This window comes from Oryctolagus cuniculus, chromosome 7, assembly GCF_051225735.1.
Source record: "Oryctolagus cuniculus isolate XC-2025 breed Fujian yellow rabbit chromosome 7, ASM5122573v1, whole genome shotgun sequence".
NCBI classification, from domain to species: domain Eukaryota; kingdom Metazoa; phylum Chordata; class Mammalia; order Lagomorpha; family Leporidae; genus Oryctolagus; species Oryctolagus cuniculus.
The window spans coordinates 21,375,931-21,399,498 of record NC_142873.1 but is presented as its reverse complement, the minus strand read 5'-3'; the positions used below and the strand labels follow the sequence as shown (position 1 = coordinate 21,399,498).

Sequence of the window (23,568 nt, the reverse complement as noted above, 5' to 3'; positions counted from 1 at the left end):
GCACTTAAACAGTCTTCCACTGCTTTCCCAGGCTATTAGCAGGGAGAGGGATTGGAAGTGGAGCAGCCAGGATTCGAATCGGCACTTGGCACTCATATGGGATGCAGGCAGCAGCTTAAATTGCTAAGCCACAATGCCAGCCCCCAAAAATGCGTATTTCAAAACAAATTTCAGAGTTCCTTAAATGGTTATCTTATTTCCTTAAATTTTAAATTATACAGAAACTCAATCACAGTGTAACTCCATCTTAAAATTCAGTGAAACTCAGATCAGAAAGCGCTGACATGTCATAGCTTTGGTGTTTTCACCAAAAGGCAGATGGCAAGGTAGCTCCTTGTTCCCATCCCTATACGGAAAATACCAGCTCTACAGAAACACTTTCCAAAGTCACATCTTCCTAAAGAACTATATGATTAGAAACACATTTAAACTTTCCTAAATTAGTTAAAATGAATCCCAAAAATATGAGACAAGGTTATATAAAAGTCTGTTTTATTTAGGTTGGAATATGTATATTATTTATTTTATAAAAGAAACAATACAAAGTTTAATTTATTATCATACAGATTAATCTTCAATAATACAGAAATAGAACAGTCTGAAGTTTTACTGCAGTGGTTTAAGAAATACATTCTGTGTTGAAATACTGTTATATTAACTCCTTCAGAGGTTGAAACTTCAGAATGAAAGCCTGAGACTTTGTAACACTTAGTATCTTGTGAGACTATCTTACAAAATATATCAACAAAACTGTACCCCACTTTCTGCAATAATAAAAAAAAGTTTTTTGAAGTTGTTATTTTTTAAATGCCGTGACACTAATGAAAACTTGTTGCTGCTTTTGGAATCATCTTGTTTGGAGAAAAATATCCTATGCTTTACCAGCTGTTGCCACGCCTTACACAGATAAGGTCTGTAGTCCACCTCTGCATCACAGGCACGTTTAAAGGTAGAAGGCACCTCTTCGGGTGAGTTGGAGGCTTTTTGCATTATACTTTGTGTTGTTGCAAAAAGAACCAAGCGATACTGATCTACAAGTTTCTTTAAGAACTGAGAACATTTCTTCAGAGTAGACTCCTGTAAGTTAACACTTTCTCCTCCGTTGACCCGGTCGATCCAGTAAAACACGGACAGGCTATCCAAAATCAAAAGGCAGAGAGAGGGGTGGCTACAAAACATAGTTTCTAGTGAGTACAGTGTGAGAAGTAACTGGGTGCTACTACTGCAGTACACCAAATAAAATCTTCCAAGGCAGTATTTTATGATGTCTTCGGAGCTCTGAGAAAGTCTATGCTCAAGGATTGTAACAAGCCGAAGCATATCAAAGTGGTAATCTGTGTCAATAAATAGGACTTCTATTTCCAGTCCACCTTCTGATTTTGGAAGTATACATCGTGCTGTTAAATGGTAAAGCATTTCTGTTTTTCCTGTTCCTTCTGGACCATGAAATTCAAGAATGTCACCTGTATAAAATTTAAAAATGTCAGTCAAATGCAGCAGCACAATAGTTGGCTACAAAATGAAGTCTGCCAAAAAGACATTTACTGGAATGTGAAAGAAAATTTAATCTTCTTGCCAAAATGGGTCTGGTATAGCCAGATAAGGCAGATACAAATAGATAAAAGAAGTGCTCTGAGAAAAGGGTCAACTATTAAATAGCACCAAGAAAACTTAAAAAACATTGATAAGACTGAAAGGAACCTAGGAGAATCTCTAGAGAATGGGTTCCTGTGTACTTACATTTAAATACTGACACTGGTGAGTTAAGAATAAAGTGCTACATATTTTTTTAAAAAGATTTATATATTTATTTGAAAGTCAGAGTTACACAGAGACAGAAGGAGAGGCAGAGAGAGAAAAAGAGGTCCTCCATCCACTGGCTCACTCCCTAGATGGTTGCAACGGCTGAAGCCAGGAGCCTGAAGCCAGGAGCCAGGAGCCAGGAACCTCTCTCATGTAGGTGCAGAGGTCCAAGGACCTGGGCCATCTCCACTGCCTTCTCAGGCCATAGCAGAGAACAGACTGGAAGTGGAGCAGCCAGGACTCAAACCAGTACCCACATGGGATGCCGGCACTGCAGGCAGCAGCTCCACCCTCTACACCACAGCACAGGTCCCAGTGCACAGATTTAATACTGTGCACACAATTTTGATAGTTGATTATACCTTATCCATTCTCCCCTTTATCCTAAAGCATAAAACCCAAGTTGGAGGTATAAGGCAATATGTCTACCTTGAAACTAATTTTCTGAGTCTCACTTGCAAAGAGGAGCCAACAGGTAACAAAGTTGTAGCCAATGAGACATGTTTGTTAGTGATTTCTAAGCCTCTCTATCTCTTTCTTAGAAGAGTCAAGCTTTTTTTTTTTTTTTTTTTTTTAATTTATTTTATTTATCTAAAAGGCAGAGTTAGAGAGAGGGAGAGACAGAGAGAAATCTTCCATTCACTAGTTGACTCCTCAAATGGACAAAAGGGCCAGGGCTGGGCCAAGCTAAGGACAGGAGCCAGTAACTCCATCCGGGTTTCCCACAAGGGTGGCAGGGGCCCAAGCACTTGTACCATCCCCCTCTGCTATCCCAGATACATTAGCAGGGAGCTGAATCAGAAGTGGAGCAGCTAGGACTCGGAAAGGCACCCATAAAGGATCCGGACATTGCTTAACCAACCACGTTAAGTGACAGCTTAAGTGGCCATGCCACAGCGCCAGCCTCCAAAAGGGTTTATTTCAAGAAGCTGGCAGTCTTTGGAAATGAGAGATCTATTGATCCAAAATGTGTGCTCTTTCCCTAGGTTTTTCTTTCCTATACAGGTGCCACTTCTGCCCTGTTGCTTCCTTTCCTAGAGGAGAAGCAGCTATCTTCAAACAGGGAGCATGAAATAAAAGATGATACAACTTAAAGATGGTGGAGCAAGAACAGAGAAGACGCCCAGGGCTGTGACGACAGTATGGAGCCCAGCAGCAGCTGTGTAGTTTGCCTCTGTATCACTTACGAGGTGAGGAAAATAAGCCTGTATCTGGGGAAGCCACTCATCTGGATTTCTGTTAGGGTTTCTCAATATCACTGCCATTATGATTGGAACAATTCTTGAGTTTTTAGATTCACACATTTTAGATGATGAGTACCCATGGCTCTTGGACTCTATGTGCCAGTAGCACCTTCCAACTGAAAACAGCCTTATACGTTTCCAAACTGCCTTCAGTTATTCTTTGCTATTTGACTATCTCTTGGAACTGTTATTTGGCTACATTGTAAGTTATTTTCCTAGCATTTAAATCAAAGTCAGCAACTCTGAACTTAACACTCTAATCTCTATGAATTCCAGTAACTCTCTTTCATTGAAGATAGCACAAGCTAAATAAAACACCTGAGGAAAGTGTTCTGTTTCCAGAGCTTTCCAAAATCTAAACAGTGGCATTCCAATTCTTGCAAGTGTGTGTATCACTATTTATGGCTGAACCACCTGATTGGAAATGCCATGTTAAAAATGCAATCCATGCGCCTAAACCAAATCAAAATCTAAGCAATCGTTTTTTTTTTTTTTTTTTTTTTTTTTTTTTTTTTTTTTGACAGGCAGAGTGGACAGTGAGAGAGAGAGACAGAGAGAAAGGTCTTCCTTTGCCGTTGGTTCACCCTCCAATGGCCGCCGTGGCCGGCGCACTGCAGCCGGCGCACCGCGCTGATCCGATGGCAGGAGCCAGGTACTTATCCTGGTCTCCCTTGGGGTGCAGGGCCCAAGGACTTGGGCCATCCTCCACTGCACTCCCTGGCCACAGCAGAGAACTGGCCTGGAAGAGGGGTAACTGGGACAGAATCCGGCGCCCTGACCGGGACTAGAACCTGGTGTGCCGGCGCCGCTAGGCAGAGGATTAGCCTAGTGAGCCACGGCGCCGGCCTCGATTATTTACTATTTTTACAAATGAGTGTATGTTGGAACATCCACAACTACAGTTTCGTGTCACTTAACCAGGAGGCATGCTCTACGAAATGCATCATTAGGCAATTTGTTATGATACAAACATCAGAGTATGCTTTAACAAAGTAAGACGCCTACTAAAGTTAATAGACAATATACTTTTACCCTGTTGTATATGTAGTCCACTACTGGCCAAAATGTGATGCAGCACATGACTGTGCTGTGTAAGATATTCTAGCAAGATGTCACCATAATACATACACACACACACACACACACACACACTACACTTTATTTATTTGAAAAGCAGAGAGACAGGAAGAGATAGAGATAGAGATAGAGATAGAGATAGAGATAGAGATAGAGATAGAGAGACAGACTGAGAATTTTCCAACCCCAAATGACTGTAAGTCAAGTCTGGGTCAGGCTGAAGCCAGGAGCCTGGAACTCCATCTAGGACCCCCACATGGGTGGCAGGGGCACAGGTACTTGGGCCATCTTCCACTGCCTTCCCAGGTGCATTAGCAAAAGGCTGGATTAGAAGCCATGAAGCTGGGACTTGAATTCACACTGATATGGAATGGCAGTATTGGTAAGCATCAGCTTAACCCACTGTACTACAACACTAGTCCTCTCATACAACATTATAATAGAGTTATAAAACTTCAGCCAATTTCCACTGTAATCTAACATAGAACTTATAATTCAAATTCACATTAAAAAAGAGTTTTAAAAATTATTCTAGGAGCTGGCGTTATGGCATCCCATATGGGCACTGATTCAAGTCCTGGCTGCTCTACCTTCCATCCAGTTCCCTGCTAGTGGAAAGCAGGGAAGACGGGAAAGCAGCAGAAGATGGCCCAGGTCTTTGGGCCCCTGCACCCAAATGGGACACCTAGTTGGAGTTCCAGGCTCTAGGCTCTGGCTTGGCCCGGCCCAGCCCTGGCTATTGCTGTCATTTGGGGCATGAACCAGTGGATAGAAGAGTCTCTCTGCCTCTCTCTATAACTCTGCCTTACAAATAAATAAATAAATCTTTAAAGACAAATGAAGGAGTACATATATTATCAATATTACAATTGTCCAGGCACCAGTGTTGTGGCATAGTGGGTAAAGCCACCTCCTGTAACTCCAGCATCCCAAATGGGCATTGGTTCAAGTTTGGGCTAACCCAATTCTATCCAGCTTCCTGGTAATGTACCTGGGAAAAACAGCAGAAGATGGCTCAAGTGTTTGGGCCCATGCCACCCACTTGGGAAACCCAGATGAAGATCCTGGCTCCTGGGTTCAGCCTGGCCCAGCCCTGACCATTGTGGTCATATGGGGAGTAAACCAGTGGATGGAGGATCTGTATCTCTCTCTTTCTTTCTGTAACTCTTTCAAATAAATAAATAAATAAATAAATCTATTACAAAATGAAACAAAAACCAATTATTCATGGATATACAATGACTAAATAGTATTTAGCCTAGACGGTCAGTTTACCTATGCCACTATAATCGTGAGGAGATAAGGTGAATGCCCTCACCCCATAAATGACTTTCACTGCCCTATATACATTAAATGTACCAGATGAAGAAACGTTAGTATACAACCATTATTAAAAGTAGTGAAGAAAAGTCAAATCTGAAAGTGGTTTGTAGAACATGAGCTGGGAGCCCTAGAAGCAGACTACACCAAAGCCTGCTCCTTTCACCAGAAAAGGCTGCACAGCAGCAACTAACCTTTCAGTGTTCTGTGTCTGAAAAGGGGCTTCTCTGTATCAGTCTCACTTGATCCTGCTAATGCTCCGAGGGAGGAAAGCAAACTTAACATGTTCCCATCAACACACTGTCATGCAATATATTAATACTTATCTGATCATATTTCCTATTAGCTTCTTTAAGGTTCGACTTGCGTTTTCTATTCTTAGCACAAAATACAGCACTCTTTGAATGTACTTCATCAGATTATTTTCTCTTTAAAATCCTCAAGAGACATCCTAACAAGGATTAAGCACTCAAAATGGGACATTCTGATGTATCTATGTTCCACAAAATAAAAACATCTTGCAGTCACTCAGATTTAAGATGGAAGATGTAACAAGAAGCTGGTTATAGCAATCTGGGAGTAATCTACACAGAAATAATGGAAAACAGAAAACTCTTTGATGGGTGGATATGAACTTAAAATTAAGAATAAAAGGCCCTTGGGCCGGCACTGTGGCACAGTGGGTTAATGCCCTGGCCTGAAGCACCTGCATCCCATATGGGCACCGGTTCTAGTCCTGGCTGCTCCTCTTCCGATCCAGCTCTCTGCTATGGCCTGGGAAAGCAGTAGAAGATGGCCTAAGTCCTTGGGTCCCTGCACCCATGTGGGAGACCTGGAAGGAGCTCCTAGCTCCTGGCTTCGGATCAGCGCAGCTCCGGCCATTGCGGCCATTTGGGGAGTGAACCAGAGGATGGAAGACCTCTCTCTTTTTCTCTGCCTCTCCTCTCTCTGTGTAACTCTTTCAATTAAATAAATAAATTAAAAAAAAAAAAAAAAAGAATAAAAGTCCCAAAACCCAGTGCTTGGTATACATCCACAGTTAGAAGAGCCAGCAGAAGACAGATAAAACAGAAATTTATATAATTAAGAAAATAGATATTTTAGGGGCCAGAGCCGTGGCTCATTTGGTTAATCCTCCCCCTGCCGCGCCGGCATTCCATGTAAGTGCCAGATTCTAGTCCTGGTTGCTCCTCTTCCAATCCAGCTCTCTGCTGTGGCCCAGGAGGGCAGTGGAGGATGGCCCAAGTGCTTGGGCCTTGCACCTGCATGGGAGACCAGGAGGAGGCACCTGGCTCCTGGCTTGGGATCAGTGCAGTGCTGGCATGGCAGCCATTTGGGGAGTGAACCAACGGAAGGAAGACCTTTCTCTCTGTCTCTCTCTCTCTCTCATTGTCTATAACTCTACCTGTCAAATAAAAAAAAAAGGAAAAGAAAATAGATATTTTAAAATAAAAAAGACATTTAATAGGAAAAACAAGAAAATGAAATTTCAAGAAAATGAAATAGTAACACATAACAAATGTAGTAGTCATAAAAATGAAAAAATGACAGGGGAAAGGTAGCACAAAGATTACTAAATAATCCAGATAGTAACCTTAACAGTAGGAAATACATAGTATGCTAACACATATTTAACATAAGTAATATTTTTGGAGTAAACTTAAAACATTCAGAAGACAGAATGAAGAGGCACTATATTGGGCATTCACTACTTTTAGAGTAGTGACAGAAATCAGATGGTAGAAAGTTAGGGAATACATGAGTAATTAGTAATGGTTTATATTCATTATTTTAGAAGTAAAACATTCAACAGTAGTTTCATGAGAACTGGAGGAAAATAAATATAATCTAAGGCAAGAGAACGGTAATAAATTCTGAAGAAAAAAGAAAGAAAACTACAGATAAAGAGAAATACATGATACTCATCCAAAGGTAACTGTGAGGTATCTCTGAGTATTCCGGAATTCCCAGAAAAGAGCAATAACCAAAATTTCATCAATTATTTTCCTCAAAAGAGTAGTGATTTAGCATAAAACCTATCAGTATAACTAAAAAGACTAAATACTTCAAATGGCTTAATCTACAAGGTTTAACAGGCCTTTCTAAATCCATACATTAAGAAATACCTAAGGTGGGGGCAGTGCTGTGGTGTAGTGGGTAAAGGTGCCACCTGCAATGCCAGTATCCCATATGGGCGATGGTTCCAGTCCTGGCTGCTCCACTATAGATCCAGCTCTCTGCTATGGCCTGGGAAAGCAGTGGATGGCGGCGCAAGTGCTTGGGCCCCTGCACCCATGTGAGAGACCCTGAAGAAGCCCCAGGCTCCTGGCTTCAGATTGGCTCAGCTCCAGCCACTGTGAACATTTGGGAAGTGAACCTGCAGATAAAAGACCTCTCTCTATATCTGCCTTGGCCTCTGTTACTCTGCCTTTCAAATAAATAAATATTTTAAAAAATACTCAAAAGCAAACTGAACTGAATGTGTATAGAAATTAAAAAAAATAAAGAAATATCTGAGGTTAAGTGTATGGATTCCTCAAGTCCTTGGTTTGGCATGAATCAAGTTGAAGGTTAAATTCATGGTTAAGAGGTTAACTTCTTTATACCACAGCAGGTATAAAGAAGTCATTGGATTTAGTTTTTTAAGCATTCTTTTTTGAGAAACTTAATTAATTTTGAAGAACCAAAGACACAACTATAGCTTATAAGAATATCCTCCACTTAATACACTAAAACTAAGTAAAATCCTTATTATTAAAAAAAAAAAAAAGTCAGATAATAAGTAACACCCAGGGGCTGGTATTGTTGGTACAATGGGTTAAGCTGCCGCCTGCAATGCTGGCATCACATGAGGGCCAGTTCCAGTCCCACTGCTCCACTTCTGATTCAGCTCCCTGATAATATACCAGGGAAAGCAGAGAAAGATGGCCCAAGTACTTAATCCCCTGTACCCCAGGTAGGAGACCTGGATGAAGCGCCTGGCTCCTGGCTTTGGCTTGGCCTAGTCCTGGCTGTTGCTGCCATTTGGGAAGCAAACCAGTGAATGGAAGATGCCTCTCTCTGTCTCTCCCTCTCTCTCTAACTCTGCCTTTCAAATAAATAAATAAATCAAAAAAAAAAAAAAAAAAAAAACAAAACATGCAAACTACACATATTATTAAGGTCCTTGAATTGACTCTCGACAAATACTTTTAATAATGAATTGAAATCAGTTTTACTGCTTTTATAAATCTTACTGCTTAATTTTTAAGATAAAAAAATCACATTCAAACATGTTCTAAAGAGGGGATATAGTCTTTTAAATTTTATTTGAAGTCATTATCTCACGTTTGTGAGCTGTTACAAAAAATAGCACCCTTGTCCAGCCTAAGTACTGAATTTGACAACTTGTAGTAAAAAAAAAATCTCTACCATTTGGCACTTGAAAAAATTAAACTAAATCAGAAAATCTGGATGGTTTGGCCTTGACAGTTACTCTTACAAATAAGGAGTTTGGGTAACAGATTGTCGAAAAGAGTTTATGAATCTAAAGATCCTTCAAAATTAGGAAAAGAAAGAAAAGCCAAAAAATACTTCATCTTAGTATCAACCAACTAACTATATAACAAATATGTTGAATTTGCACATTATAATCAGTACAGTCTGAAGATGTAATGAATTAATACATGGTACTGCATAACTACTATCCAAAAATGCATTTAATATGTTTACAGTAGCATTAGAGAATCCTGTAACCTCTAAATCTCTTATTTCTTCAACTTAAGTTTCCCTGTAACAATTTCTCATAGACCACTTATATTGTTGATATATAATCCTTATAATCCCAGTTTTGTATCTGCTATTGATCAAAAAAACAAACTAGTTTTACTAGTCATTTTTGTACCCTTAAGTAAACACTTTTGTTAGTGACTAAACATATTGGTTTTTGAAAGTTTCTGTAATATTTTAATGTAGAACTTGTGTCACAAACCCATTTAACATACTAATGTCAGTTTCATATAGCTTGCCTAAATAATATTCTTTCCTATACAGAGAATATAAAGACAGTTCAGTTTTTTGCCCAATATATTTGACAAAAATTTGTTATATTTATTTTTTAAAGATTTATTTATTTAATTGAAACTCAGACTTATAGAGACAGGAAAAGATAGAGATCTTCCATCAGCTGGTTCATTTCCCAAATGGCTGGGCCAGGCCAAAGCCGAAACCAGGAGCCAGGAGCTTCTTCTGAATCTCCCACATGAGAGTCAGGGGCACAAGAACCTGGGTCATTTTCTGCTGCTTTCTCAGGCACATTAGCAGAGAACTGGATCAGAAATGGAGCAGCCAGATCTTGAATTGCTGCCCATACGGGATGCCAGCGTGACAGGTGGCAGCTTTACCCACTAGGCCACAAATGTTGGCCCCTATCTCTTATTATTGATTACTGGGGTTCTTGCCACCCACGTGGGAGACCTGGATACAGTTCTTGGCTCCAGGCTTTGATTTGGCTTCATTCCTGGTTATTATGAGCATTTGAAGAGTGAATCACAGGATAGAATATATCCCTCTTTGTGTGTTTCTCTTTCCTTGTCACTCTTTCAAATAAATAAATCCTTTTTAAAAATTAAACATAATATAAATATTTGTAACTTTGTCATCTATAGTATTTAAGAAATAACTATTAAGTAATCATTTAATTCAGTAAAATATTAAATGTGTTGATGGGCATACAAAATATAATTGATGAGCATTACAAAAGCATAATTTATAGGGGCTGGCACCATGGCATAGTCAGTAAAGCCATTGCCTGCAGTGCCGGCATCCCATATGAGCGCTGGTTTGAGTCCCGGCTGCTCCACTTCCAATCTGGCTCTCTGCTATGGCCTGGGAAAGCAGTAAATGGCCCAAGTCCTTGGACCCCTGCACCTGAGTGGGAGACCCAGAAGCTTTAGGCTCCCTGCATCTGACTGGCCCAGTTCCAGCTACTGTGGTCAACTGGGGAGTAGAACAGCAGACGAAAGACTTCTTTCTCTCTCTCTGCCTCTCTGTAACTCTTTCAAGTAAATAAATAAATCTTTTTTTTTTTAAATGATACACTATGGAAACAGTCATCAAAGAGAGCTGATGTGGTTATACTAATATCTGACAAAAGAGATGTTTAAGACAAAACTTACTATTAGAGTCAAAGGACTTCTTTTATTGTGAAAAATATATTATATATAAAACTTACCTTCTTAACCATTAAAAATTTTAAGTTAACGTGTGTATGTGCACACACACAGAGACAGAGACAGAGAGAGAAGTATCTTACCTTCTGGTTCAGTTCCCCAATTGCCCACACAGCCAAGACTAAGCCAGGCCAAAACTGGGAGCCAGAAACTCAATCCAGGTCTTTCACGTTGATGGCAGGGATCCAATTACCTGAGCCATTACCGCTGCCTTCCAGGTCTGCATTAGCAGGAAGCTGGGATCAGGAGCAGAGCTGGGACTCAAACCAAGGTCTTCCAATATGGGATGTAGGCAATCCAACTGCTTAATCCATCTTAACTGCTATGCTAAATGCCCACCTCATCCACACCTTAACCATTTTTATGTTTAGAGGTCATTAGTGTTAAATAAGTTAACAGTGCTGTGAAACAGATTTCCAAAACATTTTGCACATCTGAAACTCTTTATCTATGAAATAACTCCTCCTCCCTCTCTCTCCAGTTCCTTTCAGGTAACTACCATTTTACTTTGTTTCTATGAACTTAACTACTCTAGATACCATGTATCGCACCCAGTTTGTCTTTTTGTGTCTGGCTTACTTCACTTAGCTTAATGTCCTTATTTTCCTCCATGTTTCAGCATGTGACAGGATTTCCTTCCTTTTCAAGGCTGAGTAATACTCCATTGTACGAATTTGCCACATTTTTGTTTACATATTCAACTACTGATGGACATCTGGATTGTTTTAACTACTTGTCTATTTGGAATTATGCAGCTGATGAATATGAGTGTGCAAGTGTCTCTTAAAGATCCTGCTTTCAATTCTGGATATATACCCAGAAGAGGGATTACTAGACCATATTTCTATTTCTAAAATTTTGAGAAACCTAAATGCCATCTTCCATTGTGGTTGTACCATTTTACAATCTGAACATTGCACAAGGATGCCAATTTCTCAAAATCATCACCATTTTTTTTTATTTTCTCTCTTTTTAAATAAGTAGTCATCCTTATGAGAAAAAGTAACTAAAATATTTTACAATAATAAATGGGTCAGGCCGGCGCCGCAGCTCACTAGGCTAATCCTCCGCCTTGCGGCACCAGCACACCGGGTTCTAGTCCCAGTCGGGGCGCTGGATTCTGTCCCGGTTGCCCCTCTTTCAGGCCAGCTCTCTGCTGTAGACAGGGAGTGCAGTGGAGGATGGCCCAAGTACTTGGGCCCTGCACCCCATGGGAGACCAGAAGCACCTGGCTCCTGCCATCGGATCAGCGCAGTGCGCCGGCTGCAGCGCGCAGGCCGTGGCGGCCATTGGAGGGTGAACCAACGGCAAAGACCTTTCTCTCTGTCTCTCTCACTGTCCACTCTGCCTGTCAAAAAAATAAATAAATAAATAAATGGGTCAAGCAGCAAAAAGATATGTAACAGTAAATTTATATGCGCTCAACAATATATGAAGGACTAAAATATATGAATTATGAACTGACAGAATTAAAGGGAAAAAGACAATTCAACAATAATACTTGAAGACTGCAATATCCTACTTTCAATAATAGATAGAACTCTGTGTACAAAGTTAACTGAAAATGAATCTTAATGGCAAACGGGACTGGGAAGTGGAGCGGGAGGTGGAGGAGGGGTGGGAGGGCAGGTATAGTGGGAAGAAGAACTATATTCCTAAAGTTGTACTTACGAAATTTGTATTTCTTTAAAAATAAATTAATTAATTAAAAAAATGGGTAGAACTAAACAGAAGATCAGCAAGGAAATATAGGACTTGAATAATACTGAAATTCAACCAGAACTGAGACACAGAGAACACTTGATCCAATCATAAGAGAATATACAATCTTTTCAAGCGTATATGAAACATTCTCTAAGAATAAGTCATATGCTAGGCCCATTCTCCAATCACAAAAAATTGGATGAAAACACAATCCAGCAAAAGCAAAAGCTGTTAAGTCTTGTCGTTGCAATGGCTTGTTAGCTGTGACACCAAAGCATAAGCAATAAAAGAAAAAAAAATGGATTTCACCAAAACTTGTAGCTTTTGTGCTTTACTAGACACCAATGAGTCAAAAGAGGGGTGGCCGTTGTGGTACAGTGGGCTAAGCTGTTGCTTGGGATGCCCACATGCCAAGTTGGAGTGCCTGGGATGGAGTCACACCTGTTTCCAATCTATCTCGCTGCTAATAAACTTGGGAGGCAGCAGGTGATGGCCTAAGTATTTAATTTCTGCCACTCCCATGGGAGATTCTGGTTTTGGCCTGGACTATGCCTGGCTGGTGTGGGCATTTAGAGAGCAAACCAGTAGATGGAAGACAGACTTACTTCTTTTTCTTCCTGCATTATGCCTTTTTAAAATAAAATTAAAAACAAAACAAAACAAAAAAAACATAGGGGCCAGCGCTGTGGCATAGCAGGTCAAGCCACTGCCTGCAGTGCCAGCATCCCATATGGGTGCCGGTTCAACTCAGCCTGGACTAGACCTGGTCATTGTGGCCATTTGGGGAATGAACCAGATAGGGGATCTCTCTCTGTGTCTCTCTGTCTCTCCCTCTCTCTCTCTGTAATTCTGATTTCAAATAATTTAATAAATAAATAATTAAAAACAAAAAGGAAATACTAAAAGAATAAATGAGCACTTAAGAATGTTCCTGTAATTCTATAAATAAATATTGGGTACTGGGATAAAAGAGAAAAGTAAATGTACAAGGGATCTTCAGAAAGTTAACATAAACTGCATATAATGAAGAAACCTTGCACAGATTTCAAAATTTTACACCAAAATAAACTTATCTTTGGAGCCAGTGTTGTAGCACAGTGGATTAAGCCACTACCTGCAATGCCAGCATCCCACATGAGCACTGGTTCAAGTCTAGGCTGCTCTGCTTCCAATCCAGTTCTCCACTACTGTGCCTGGGAAAGCAGCAGATTATGGCCCAAGTGATAGGGCCCCTGTCACCCATGTGGGAGACCCAGAAGGAGTTCCCCGATCCTGGCTTCAGTTCAGCCTAGCCCCCCAGCTGTTGTGGCCATTTGGGGAGCAAACAGCAAATGGAAGATTCTTTCTAACTACCTTTGAGATAAAATAAATTTTAAAAAATGCACAAACTTATCTTTCAATTTCATTTTTCCATGAATTTTCTGAAGTTCTCAAATTCTGAAGAGTTACTGTAGATAAGCCAAGCTTATCATCTGACACAGTAGGGATGGATAAAATTTTCTGTGACCTGTTTCTCTTACATAATTTCTTGCTAGGGGTATATGTATGTATACAAACATGTGGGAAAAACTTATTTTATGAAACTTGATTTATGACACTATACTTTTATCTGAGGCTGTGTTTTTACCATGCACAGGTGAATCTTCATCAGCAAACAGGTATGGCTCTATTTCTTTCAAGGAGCTTCTACCTTCAAGTCGGGCAAGCAGCTGACAAATGAAAAGTGAGAAAGAAAACACATTACTTAAAAAATATAAAATTCTGACCAAGATGGCAAAATAGGGAGAGAGTTTACTGCTCTATCTAGGGGAAGATAGATTTAAAAAAAAAAAGTGTGGTGAGTGTCATAGGGAAGAGTTAGGGAGAAAATGGCAGAGGAAGCTCCATGCAAATCAGAGGGACATTGTCGATAAACGTGGAGGGTGTGGACACATAGAACTTAGGATCACAGCAGCCAAGAGCCTCAGCACCAGCTTTGGAGAGTGAAGTGAGATCACAGTGCAGCAGCCCAAGCCACTGGCAATAAAGCTGCAAGAAGGGTCTGGTGTGAGTCTGGCTTTGGAACCCTGTGGGGGACAGTGTACCTGCCAACCTAGAGGGGGAAAGAGGGGACACACTTCTCTCTCCCCAGCCACCTGGCACCAGTGTCCTGTAACTAGATGGGGGGTGAGGGGTGGGGGTGGCAAGCGCCACTTTGAACACACACAACAGCTGTGCCAGCTCGTGTCCATGAGCCCAGCAACCAGCAGAGAGGAGATGCCTGATCCTTTTTTTTTTTTTTTTTAAGGATTTATTTATTTATTTGAAAGTCAGAGTTACACAGAGAAGGAGAGGCAGAGAGCGAGTGAGATCTTGCATCTGTTTACTCCCCAACTGGCCGCAACGGCTGGAGCTGCACCGATCTGAAGCCAGGAGCCAGAATCTTCTTCTGGGTCTCCCACGTGGGTGCAAGGGCCCAAAGACTTGGGCCATCTTCCAATGCTTTCCCAGGCTATAGCAGAGAGCTAGATTGGAAGTGGAGCAGTGGGATGCCAGCACTGCAGGCGATGGCTTAACTCGCTATGCCACAGCGCCAGCCCCAGTGCCTGATTCTAGCTGGGAGAACTGACTAGGGGCCGGAAGCTTGTGACTGTGGAAGCCTTGTGTGCTGGGACTGTGAAACACTGTGGTTGCATGTGAGGGCACAGGGTGTGGCTGTGTCTTTGGACAGTGACTACTGTGGGCAGCTCCATATGCTCAGGGTTCCTGCTGAGGGTCATCGCTGCAGGATCCATGCTCACACCAGGACTGCAGGGATCCTTTGTGTGGTTCTTGTGGCAGTGCGAATGAATATTATACCACTGGGGCTAGCACCCAGGCATTGCTCTCCTTGGAGAAGAGAGGTAAGCATGAGACTATAACAGTGCAGACTCCTATCTGATTTAAAAAACAAAAAAAATTTACCATGCCCAATTTGGGTGTCAGCTTGGACACTCCCCTCACCCTGGAGCACTGAATAGAGCTCCCTGGCCACACCCAGCACAGGCCTCAGGGTATTTACTGAAAGAGCAGACACTCCACCAATCTACAGAGGCATAGTTCAAAGATAAAAGCCATCACAGGGAGAAAAATATAACAAGTATCTCCACAAATGCTGAATAATAAATGCAACAATTCAAGAAACAAAAATAAGGAAGACAACATGATGCCCTCAAAGGAACACAATACTTCAACACTAGAATGTGAAAATGAAGAGACTGAAGAAATGCCAGAAACAGAAATCAAAAAAATTGATCGTAGGATTACTTAGAAGTAATCAGAAGCAAATGCATAAATTAAAGAAATCCATACATGACATGAATGAACATTTTTCCCATGAAATTGAGATTTTTAAAGAGAAATCAAAATGAAATATTGGACACAAAGAAGAGATCTAATTAAAAATACAGTGGAAAGCCTTAGCAACAGACTCAGTGATGCAGAAGAAAGAATACATGAGACAGAAGACAAATCTGAAAATTTTACAGTCAGATCAAAAAAAAAAAATTAGAAAACTAAAAAACAGCATTGGAGACTTATGGGATACTATCTGTTAATAAAACGGTAGTCTTATCTATGGTGCGATCTACACCCTGAACACCATCCTAGGCTCTAGTCCCCACCACCAAGGCTGGAAGCCAGGTGACCCCATGGCCCAACCACCAGTGTCAGCTCCACCCTCACCCTAGTGGGATTTGCTGCTCCTATTTCCCTGCCCACCCCCCAGCAAAGGTTTAAGAGGACCTGTTCCTGAACACACGGCTCTCTCTCTGTCTGTCTCTTGTTCTCTCTCTTACACTCTCCTTCTCCCTCTTTTCCTTCTTTGCCCAGTCTGTTGGGTTTCCCCTAATAAACCCTTTCCTTTACTCCAGTGTTTGGTATGTTCTGTGGTGGCCTTCCACTACCAAATGACCCAATATATGAGTCTTAGGGCTTCCTAAGGTGTGGAAAGAGAGAACGGATTAGAAGGCTTTCTTAGTGAAATAATTACAAAAACTTCCCTAATTTGGAAAGGGATGTTCAAGTACAGGAAGCACACAGAACCCCTAATAGACATGACCAGAAATGATCTTTAATACAACACATTGAAAAATACTCTCCACAGTAAAACATAAAGAAAAGATTCTAAAATGCAGACCAGAGAAATGCCACGTTACTTTCAGATGATCTCTTATTAGACTCACAGCTGACTTCTCATCAGAAACCCTACAGGTTAGGAGAGAATGGCAAGATATATTCCAAGTCTTAGAAAAAAACTGTCAAAAAACTCAAGGGGGGAATGTTAGGAAACTGGCAGTTTTAGCCAGGTGGCCACATGGCCCAGCTACCTGAGCCAGGCTCCACCCCCATCCTAATGGGATTCGCTGCTCCTGCTTCCCGCCCACCCTCAGGTGAAGTTTTAAAAGGGCCTGTTCCTGAACACGTGCTCTCTTGGCTCTTGGTTCTTTTCTCTTGGCTGCTCTCTGCTAGCTCCTCTCCTCTCTGTTTCTTTCTTATACTCTCTTTCTCTCTTTTTCCTTCGCCGCCCCTTCACTCCGGTCTGTAGGGTGTTCCCCAATAAACCCTTTCCCTTAAAAACACACACACACACACACACACACACAACTGTCAACCCAGAGTGCTGTACCCTGCAAAGCTCTCATTTATGAATGAAAGTGAAATAAAGACATTCCAGGGCTGGCACTGTGGTACAGCAGGTAAAGCCGCTGCCTACAGTGCTGGCATCCCATATGGGTGCCGGTTTGAGACCTGGCTGCTCCACTTCCAATCCAGCTCTCTGCTATGGCCTGGGAAAGCAGTACTAGGTGGCCCAAGTACTTGGGCCCCTGCACCTGCATGACAGGCCCGGAAGAAGCTCCTAGCTCCGAATGGGTGTGGCTCTGGCCGTTGTGGCCAATTGGGGAGTGAACCAGTGGATAGAAGACTTCTCTTTCTCTCTGCCTCTCCTTCTCTCTCTGTGTAACTCTGATTTTTCAAATAAAGAAAGAAATCTTTAACAACAACAAAAAAAACCTTTTTATAGCAAACAGAAATTCAAAGAATTTGTCACCACTCGTCCAGCCTTACAAAAGATGCTTAAGGATGTGCTAGACACAGATGGAAACATGGTCATCACTATGAAAGAATGTGAAAGCAGAAAATCTCTCAGTAAAAGTACAAAGAAAATCCAAAGTAAACAATAGGAATATTTATGGAAAAATGGCAGAGCCAAGTTGCTACTTATCAATAGTCATCTTGAATGTAAATAGCCTCAATGCTCCAGTTAAAAGATACAGACTGGTCCCGCACCACAGCTCGCTAGGCTAATCCTCTGCCTGAGGCGCTGGCACCCCAGGTTCTAGTCCCAGTTGGGGCACCTGATTCTGCCTTGGTTGCTCCTCTTCCAGTCCAGCTCTCTGCTGTGGCCTGGGAGGGCAGTGGAGGATGGCCCAAGTGCTTGGGCCCTGCACCCGCATGGGAGACCAGGAAGGGGCACCTGGCTCCTGGCTTCGGATCGGCGCAGCACGCCGGCCATAGCGCGCCAGCCGTGGTGGCCATTTGGGGGGTGAACCAACGGAAAAAGGAGGACCTTCCTCTCTGTCTCTCTCTAACTCTGCCTGTCCAAAAAAAAAAAAAAAAAAAAAAAGATACAGACTAGCTGAATGGATTTAAAAAAATCAAACCCATCTATTTGTTGCCTACAAAAACCATATCTCACCAACAAATATACATGCAGAATGAAACTCAAAGGATGGAAAAAGAGATTCCATACTAACAGAAACCAAAAAAGAGCTGGCATAGCCATCCTAATACAGGACAAAGTAGACTTTAACACAAAAAACTGTTAAAAGAGACAAAAGAAGGGTACCATGCAATGATTATGGGATCAATTCAACAGGAAGATGTGACTATAATGAATGTATACACACCTAATTACAGGGCACCTGACTATTTAAAAGAAATGTTAATGGATCATAAGAGACATAGACTCCCATCCAACAACAATGGAGGACTTCAATACCCCACTTTCAGCAATGGACAGATCAACCAGACAGAAAATCAGCAAGGAAACAGCAGAGTTAACACCATTGACCACATGGACCTAACAGATATCTAAATAACTTTACATCCTATGGTTGCAGAATACACATTCTTCTCACCAGTGTATGGAACTTTCTCTAGGACTGACCACAGGCAAGGCCATAAAACTAATCTAAGCAAATAAAAAAAAAAAAAATCAATCATACCATGCATCTTCTCTGACCGCAATGGAATGAACTTGGAAATCAACAACTCAAGAATCTCTAGAAGATACATAAGCACATGGAAATTGAACAACATGCTTCTGCATTAACAATGGGTCATTGAAGAAATCAAAAGAGAAATCAAAACTGTTGAGGAAGATCTTTTTCCATACTATTTGTTGAACTGTATACTTAGTACAGAGTTAACCTTCTGTATATTAAGTTAATTGAAAATAGATTATAGTAAAAAATAAGCATGGGGATAGGAGAGGGAGGAGGAAGAAGGGTGGGAAGGCTGATATTGTAGGAAGAATCATTACGTTCCTAAAGTTGTATTTATGAAATGCATAAAGTTTGTATACCTTAAATAAAAGGTTCTGGAGATAAAATTATATATATATATATACTATGATATATATAAAAATTCTAGAAGTCTAGAAGTTTTCCAAAAGTCACTATGACAGATTTCATAATTTTGAGGAGTTGGAGAAAAATATGAATAGAAAATACAATTTAGGAGTAATGTTATGCTCATTTATTTATTTTGACAGGCAGAGTGGATAGTGAGAGAGAGAGACAGAGAGAAAGGTCTTCCTTTTGCCGTTGGTTCACCCCCCAATGGCCACCGCAGCTGGCGCGCTGCAGCCGGCGCACCGCGCTGATCTGAAGGCAGGAGCCAGGTGCTTCTCCTGGTCTCCCATGGGGTACAGGGCCCAAGCACCTGGGCCACAGCAGAGAGCTGGCCTGGAAGAGGGGCAACTGGGAAAGAATCCGGCGCCCCAACCGGGACTAGAACCTGGTGTGCCGGTGCTGCTAGGTGAAGGATTAGCCTATTGAGCCGCGGCACCGGCCCATTTATTCTTTAAAAAGATTTATTTTATTTGAAAGTCAGAGTTACACAGAGAGAGAAGGAGAGGCAGAGAGAGAGAGAGAGAGAGAGAGAGAGAGAGAAGTCTTCCATCTACTGGTTCACTCCCCAGTTGGCCACAATGGCCAGAGCTGTGCCCATCCGAAGCCAGGAGCCAGGAGCTGCTTCTGGGTCTGCCATGCAGGTGCAGGGCCCAAGTACTTGGGCCATCTTCTACTGCTTTTCCAGGCCATAACCGAGAGATAGATCATAAGTGGAGCAGTCGGGCCTCAAACTGGCGCCAGTATGGGATGCTGGCACTGCGGGCGACGGCTTTACCCGCCACGCCACATTAGTGGCTCCCATTTATTCTTAAATATTTCACTTGCTGGGCTGGTGCTGTGGCGCAGTGGGTTAAGCCAGCCATCTATAGCATCAGCATCCCATATGTACGCCAGTTTGAGTCCCAGTTGCTCCACTTCCAATCCAGCTCCCTGCTAATGTGCCTGGGAAACCATCGCAGGATAGCCCAAGTGCCTGGGACCCTGCACACATGTGGGAGACCTGGATGAAGCGCCTGGCTTCTGGCTTCAGCTTGGCCCAGCCCTAGCCACTGTAGCCAGTTGGGGAGTGAACTAGTGGATGGAAGATCTCTTTCTCTCTCTGTAATTCTGACTTTGAAATAAATCTTTAAACAAATCCACTCACTGTTTATATACCAAATACTGATGATATGAGTCTATGCTCTTAATAGAATGGATAAGTATAGTTTAGGATATAGGGGAAACTGTCAATTACAAAACATTTACCCTCTTTTTTTTTTTTTTTAAAGATTTATTTATTTGAAAGGCAGAGTTGTACAGAGAAAGGAGAGGCAGAGAGAGAGAGAGAGAGGTCTTCCATCCGATGGTTCACTCCCCAGATGGCCTCAACGGCCGGAGCTGTGCCAATCCGAAGCCAGGAGCCAGGAGCGTCTTCCAGGTCTCCCACATGGGTGCAGGGGCCCAAGGACTTGGGCCATCTTCTACTGCTTTCCCGGACCATAGCAGAGAGCTGGACAGGAAGTGGAGCAGCCAGGTCTCGAACTGGAGTCCATATGGGATGCCGGCACTTCAGGCCAGCGCGCTAACCCACTGTGCCACAGCGAGGGCCCCAACATCTATCCTCTTTTACACTTTAAAATTATCTTTCTAACTTATAATACCTCTTATACAGTTATAAGCTTTCATTTGTGTGCTCCATTCTATCATCAGCTCTATCTAGGGTGGGAAACAGACAAAGGAAAAGGGTGGAGGAAAATTTCTTGAGGAGCTCCACCTGATACATGTCTCTAAAGGTAAGTAGGAATCCATTAGGAGCATGAGGGCATAGGCAGGACTGCCAGGCATATGCGAAAACAGTAGCCAAAGTACAGAGGTTATAAATAGAGCAAGTGGTTTGGAGTGAAGCACTGAGAAGCAGTCTTGTATAGTTAAGAGCAGACAGTTGGGGGCCGATGCTATGGCGTAGCAGGTAAAGCTGCTGCTTGCAGTGCCAGCATCCCATATGAGTGCTGGTCCAAGACCCAGCTGCTCCACTTCCGATCCAGCTCTTTGCTATGGCCTGGGAAAGCAGTACAGGATGGCCCAAGTCCTTGGGCCCCTGCACTTGCGTGGGAGACGTGGAAAAAGCTCCTGGCTCCTGGTTTCAGATCAACACAGCTCCAGCCTTTGCAGCCAACTGGGGAGGGAACCAGTGGATGGAAGACCTCTCTCTCTCCTTCTCTCTCTGTGTAACTCTGACTTTCAAATGAATGAAAGAATGAAAGAAAGAAAGAGCGAGCAGACAATTGAGATTCCAGAACAAGGTTTGCTAGGTCATTTTTCTGGTCCTTAGGTTCCTCATCTGTAAGTGAGAGTAACAAACTGTACCTACTTCCTAAGGTTTTTGAGACTTAAATGTTCCTGGCACAGAGTAAGCACTGTCAGTGTGAGCTATTATCATCTGCATTTCAAACAGACTGTTTTGGTGGTTATTGGGACATAGATTACAGGAAAGCAGACAGAGGTATGGAAAGAAGGCTAGAGTCTGTGATGCTAATCTGTAGGAGAGTGCCTGTGCCATGACAGAAGCAGTTAGGATGGCAGGAAGAAAAACTGGATGACAATTCAAATGTCATAATCAAAGCTGATTGTCAAGTTTCTAGGAAATAAGTATATATTTGACAACCTGTCCATACCGCAGAAGAAATAAAAATAAAGCATATCCCAAATGGGAAGGAAAGTAGTCCTCTTTACTTGCATATGTGTTTTTTAATGGAAGTAAAACTTTAGGAAAAATTTTCCAAAGTAATGAAAAAGCTTTATATATGAAGAAAATCTGAATTGTATTATGTACCAATCAAATGCACCTGTACCTTCAAAAACAAAACTATCTGCCTATGCTTAGATAAAATGGAGACCACAAACATGAAAACAACCTACCCTCACAGAACTTATGGTCTACATCCTTAGAAGATGAGAGTCTATTACAAAAGTAGATAAAAATACAGTTTTTTTTTTTTAAAGATTTGTCTATTTATTTACTTGAAAGGTTGGGGGGAGAGACAGACACAGAGAGCTTTGATCCACTGGTTCACTTCCCAAATGCCTGCAGTAGCCATGGCTGAACCAAGCTGAAGCCAGGAGCCAGGAACTCCATTACGATCTCCCACATGGGTGGCAGAAACCCAAGTACCAGGGCCATGATCCAATGCTTCCCAGGTGCATTAGCAGAAAGCTGGATTAGAAGTGGAAGCAGAACTCAGTTCCAGGCACTGATATGAGATTTGGGTATCCCAAGCAGCAGCTTAACTCAATCCGCTGGGCCATGATACCTTACCCAGACAGTGTTTAGAGGATTAGAGCAGAGATTTGGGAGTAAATATTCATGGTCAAAACTATTTTCAGAAAAACACAAAAAGTTAAGACATTATTTGCCTTTTCAATAGGTTCACATTTACACTGATAGAATAAAAAGCAAAGGTGGGTAAAAATGCTAGCACCTAGTACAATCAAGGCAGTAGCACAGTAATGTGTTAGAACACACTATGCACTTACAGAACAGAATAGGTTTATGTAAGAAAAGCCTTAGATGAAGCAGTAAAAATTATTAGCTTTATTAAATTATAAGTACACTTTCTACAATATTGTTTGTGATGACACAGGAAGCACACTGTGTAGTAAATAATTTAACCTTGGTTAAAGAGGTCTGGCCTTTACCTTTGGCTCCCAGACAGCAATCTCTAAACCCTTGGAATGTCCTATCTGATTACAAAGTGTCTTTTGTTTACCTGGGGACTCCGAGGCACACTAGAGTCTTTGAATGTTTGACTTTTGGTGGGGGCTTTGGATCATGTGGTTACCAGATTGACCTTCTAAGGGGCTGGAGGCTGTGGTCAGCTGTATGGACAGTTGGCTATGTCTGCATGGCAAAGGCCCACTAAAGATTCTGGACACCAGAATTTGGATGAGTTTTCCTTGGTTGCCCATTTTCTCTGTTATCATACATTGCTGCTGGGAAATTTAGCACTGCCCACAATTCCACTGGGAGAGGACAAATGGAAACTCCACACTGGGAACTCTCCTAAAAAAAAAAAACAAACCTGCAGGCACCAGCATTGTGGTACAGTGGGCTTAGCTGCCACCTGCAATGTGAGCATCCTATGGGTGCTCGTTCGAGTCCCAGCTTTTTTTTTTTTTTTTTTTTTTTTTTGACAGGCAGAGTGGACAGTGAGAGAGAGAGACAGAGAGAAAGGTCTTCCTTTTGCCGTTGGTTCACCCTCCAATGGCCGCCGCGGCCGGCGCACCGCGCTGATCCGATGGCAGGAGCCAGGAGCCAGGTGCTTTTCCTGGTCTCCCATGGGGTGCAGGGCCCAAGCACCTGGGCCATCCTCCTCTGCACTCCCTGGCCACAGCAGAGGGCTGGCCTGGAAGAGGGGCAACCGGGGAGTCCCAGCTTTTCCACTCTGATCCAGCTCCCTGCTAATCCACCTGGGAAAGGGGTGCAAGACAGCCAAGTCCTTGGGTCCCTGCCACCATGTGGGAGACCCAGATGAAGCTTCTGGCTCCTGGTTTTGGTCTAGCTCAGCCCTGCTTTTGTAA

The 23,568-nt window shown here is 42.2% G+C and overlaps 1 protein-coding gene across 2 annotated transcripts in view; it reads right to left on the bottom strand.

Annotated features, from left to right (window-relative positions):
* Positions 1–475: 475 nt before the first annotated feature.
* The window catches only part of XRCC2 (X-ray repair cross complementing 2), a 38,139-nt gene continuing 15,046 nt past the window's right edge, over positions 476–23,568 (bottom strand). The window contains exons 2-3 of one of the 2 annotated variants that reach the window (XM_008263926.5): positions 13,986–14,067; positions 476–1,463 (exon numbers count right to left, since the gene is read on the bottom strand). In XM_008263926.5, the coding sequence (XP_008262148.3) occupies positions 742–1,463; positions 13,986–14,067 (804 nt within the window). In that variant the 3' untranslated portion in view covers positions 476–741. Of the gene's footprint in view, positions 1,464–13,961; positions 14,068–23,568 lie in introns of both variants that reach the window. The other variant, XM_070077297.2, reaches the window with a different exon arrangement.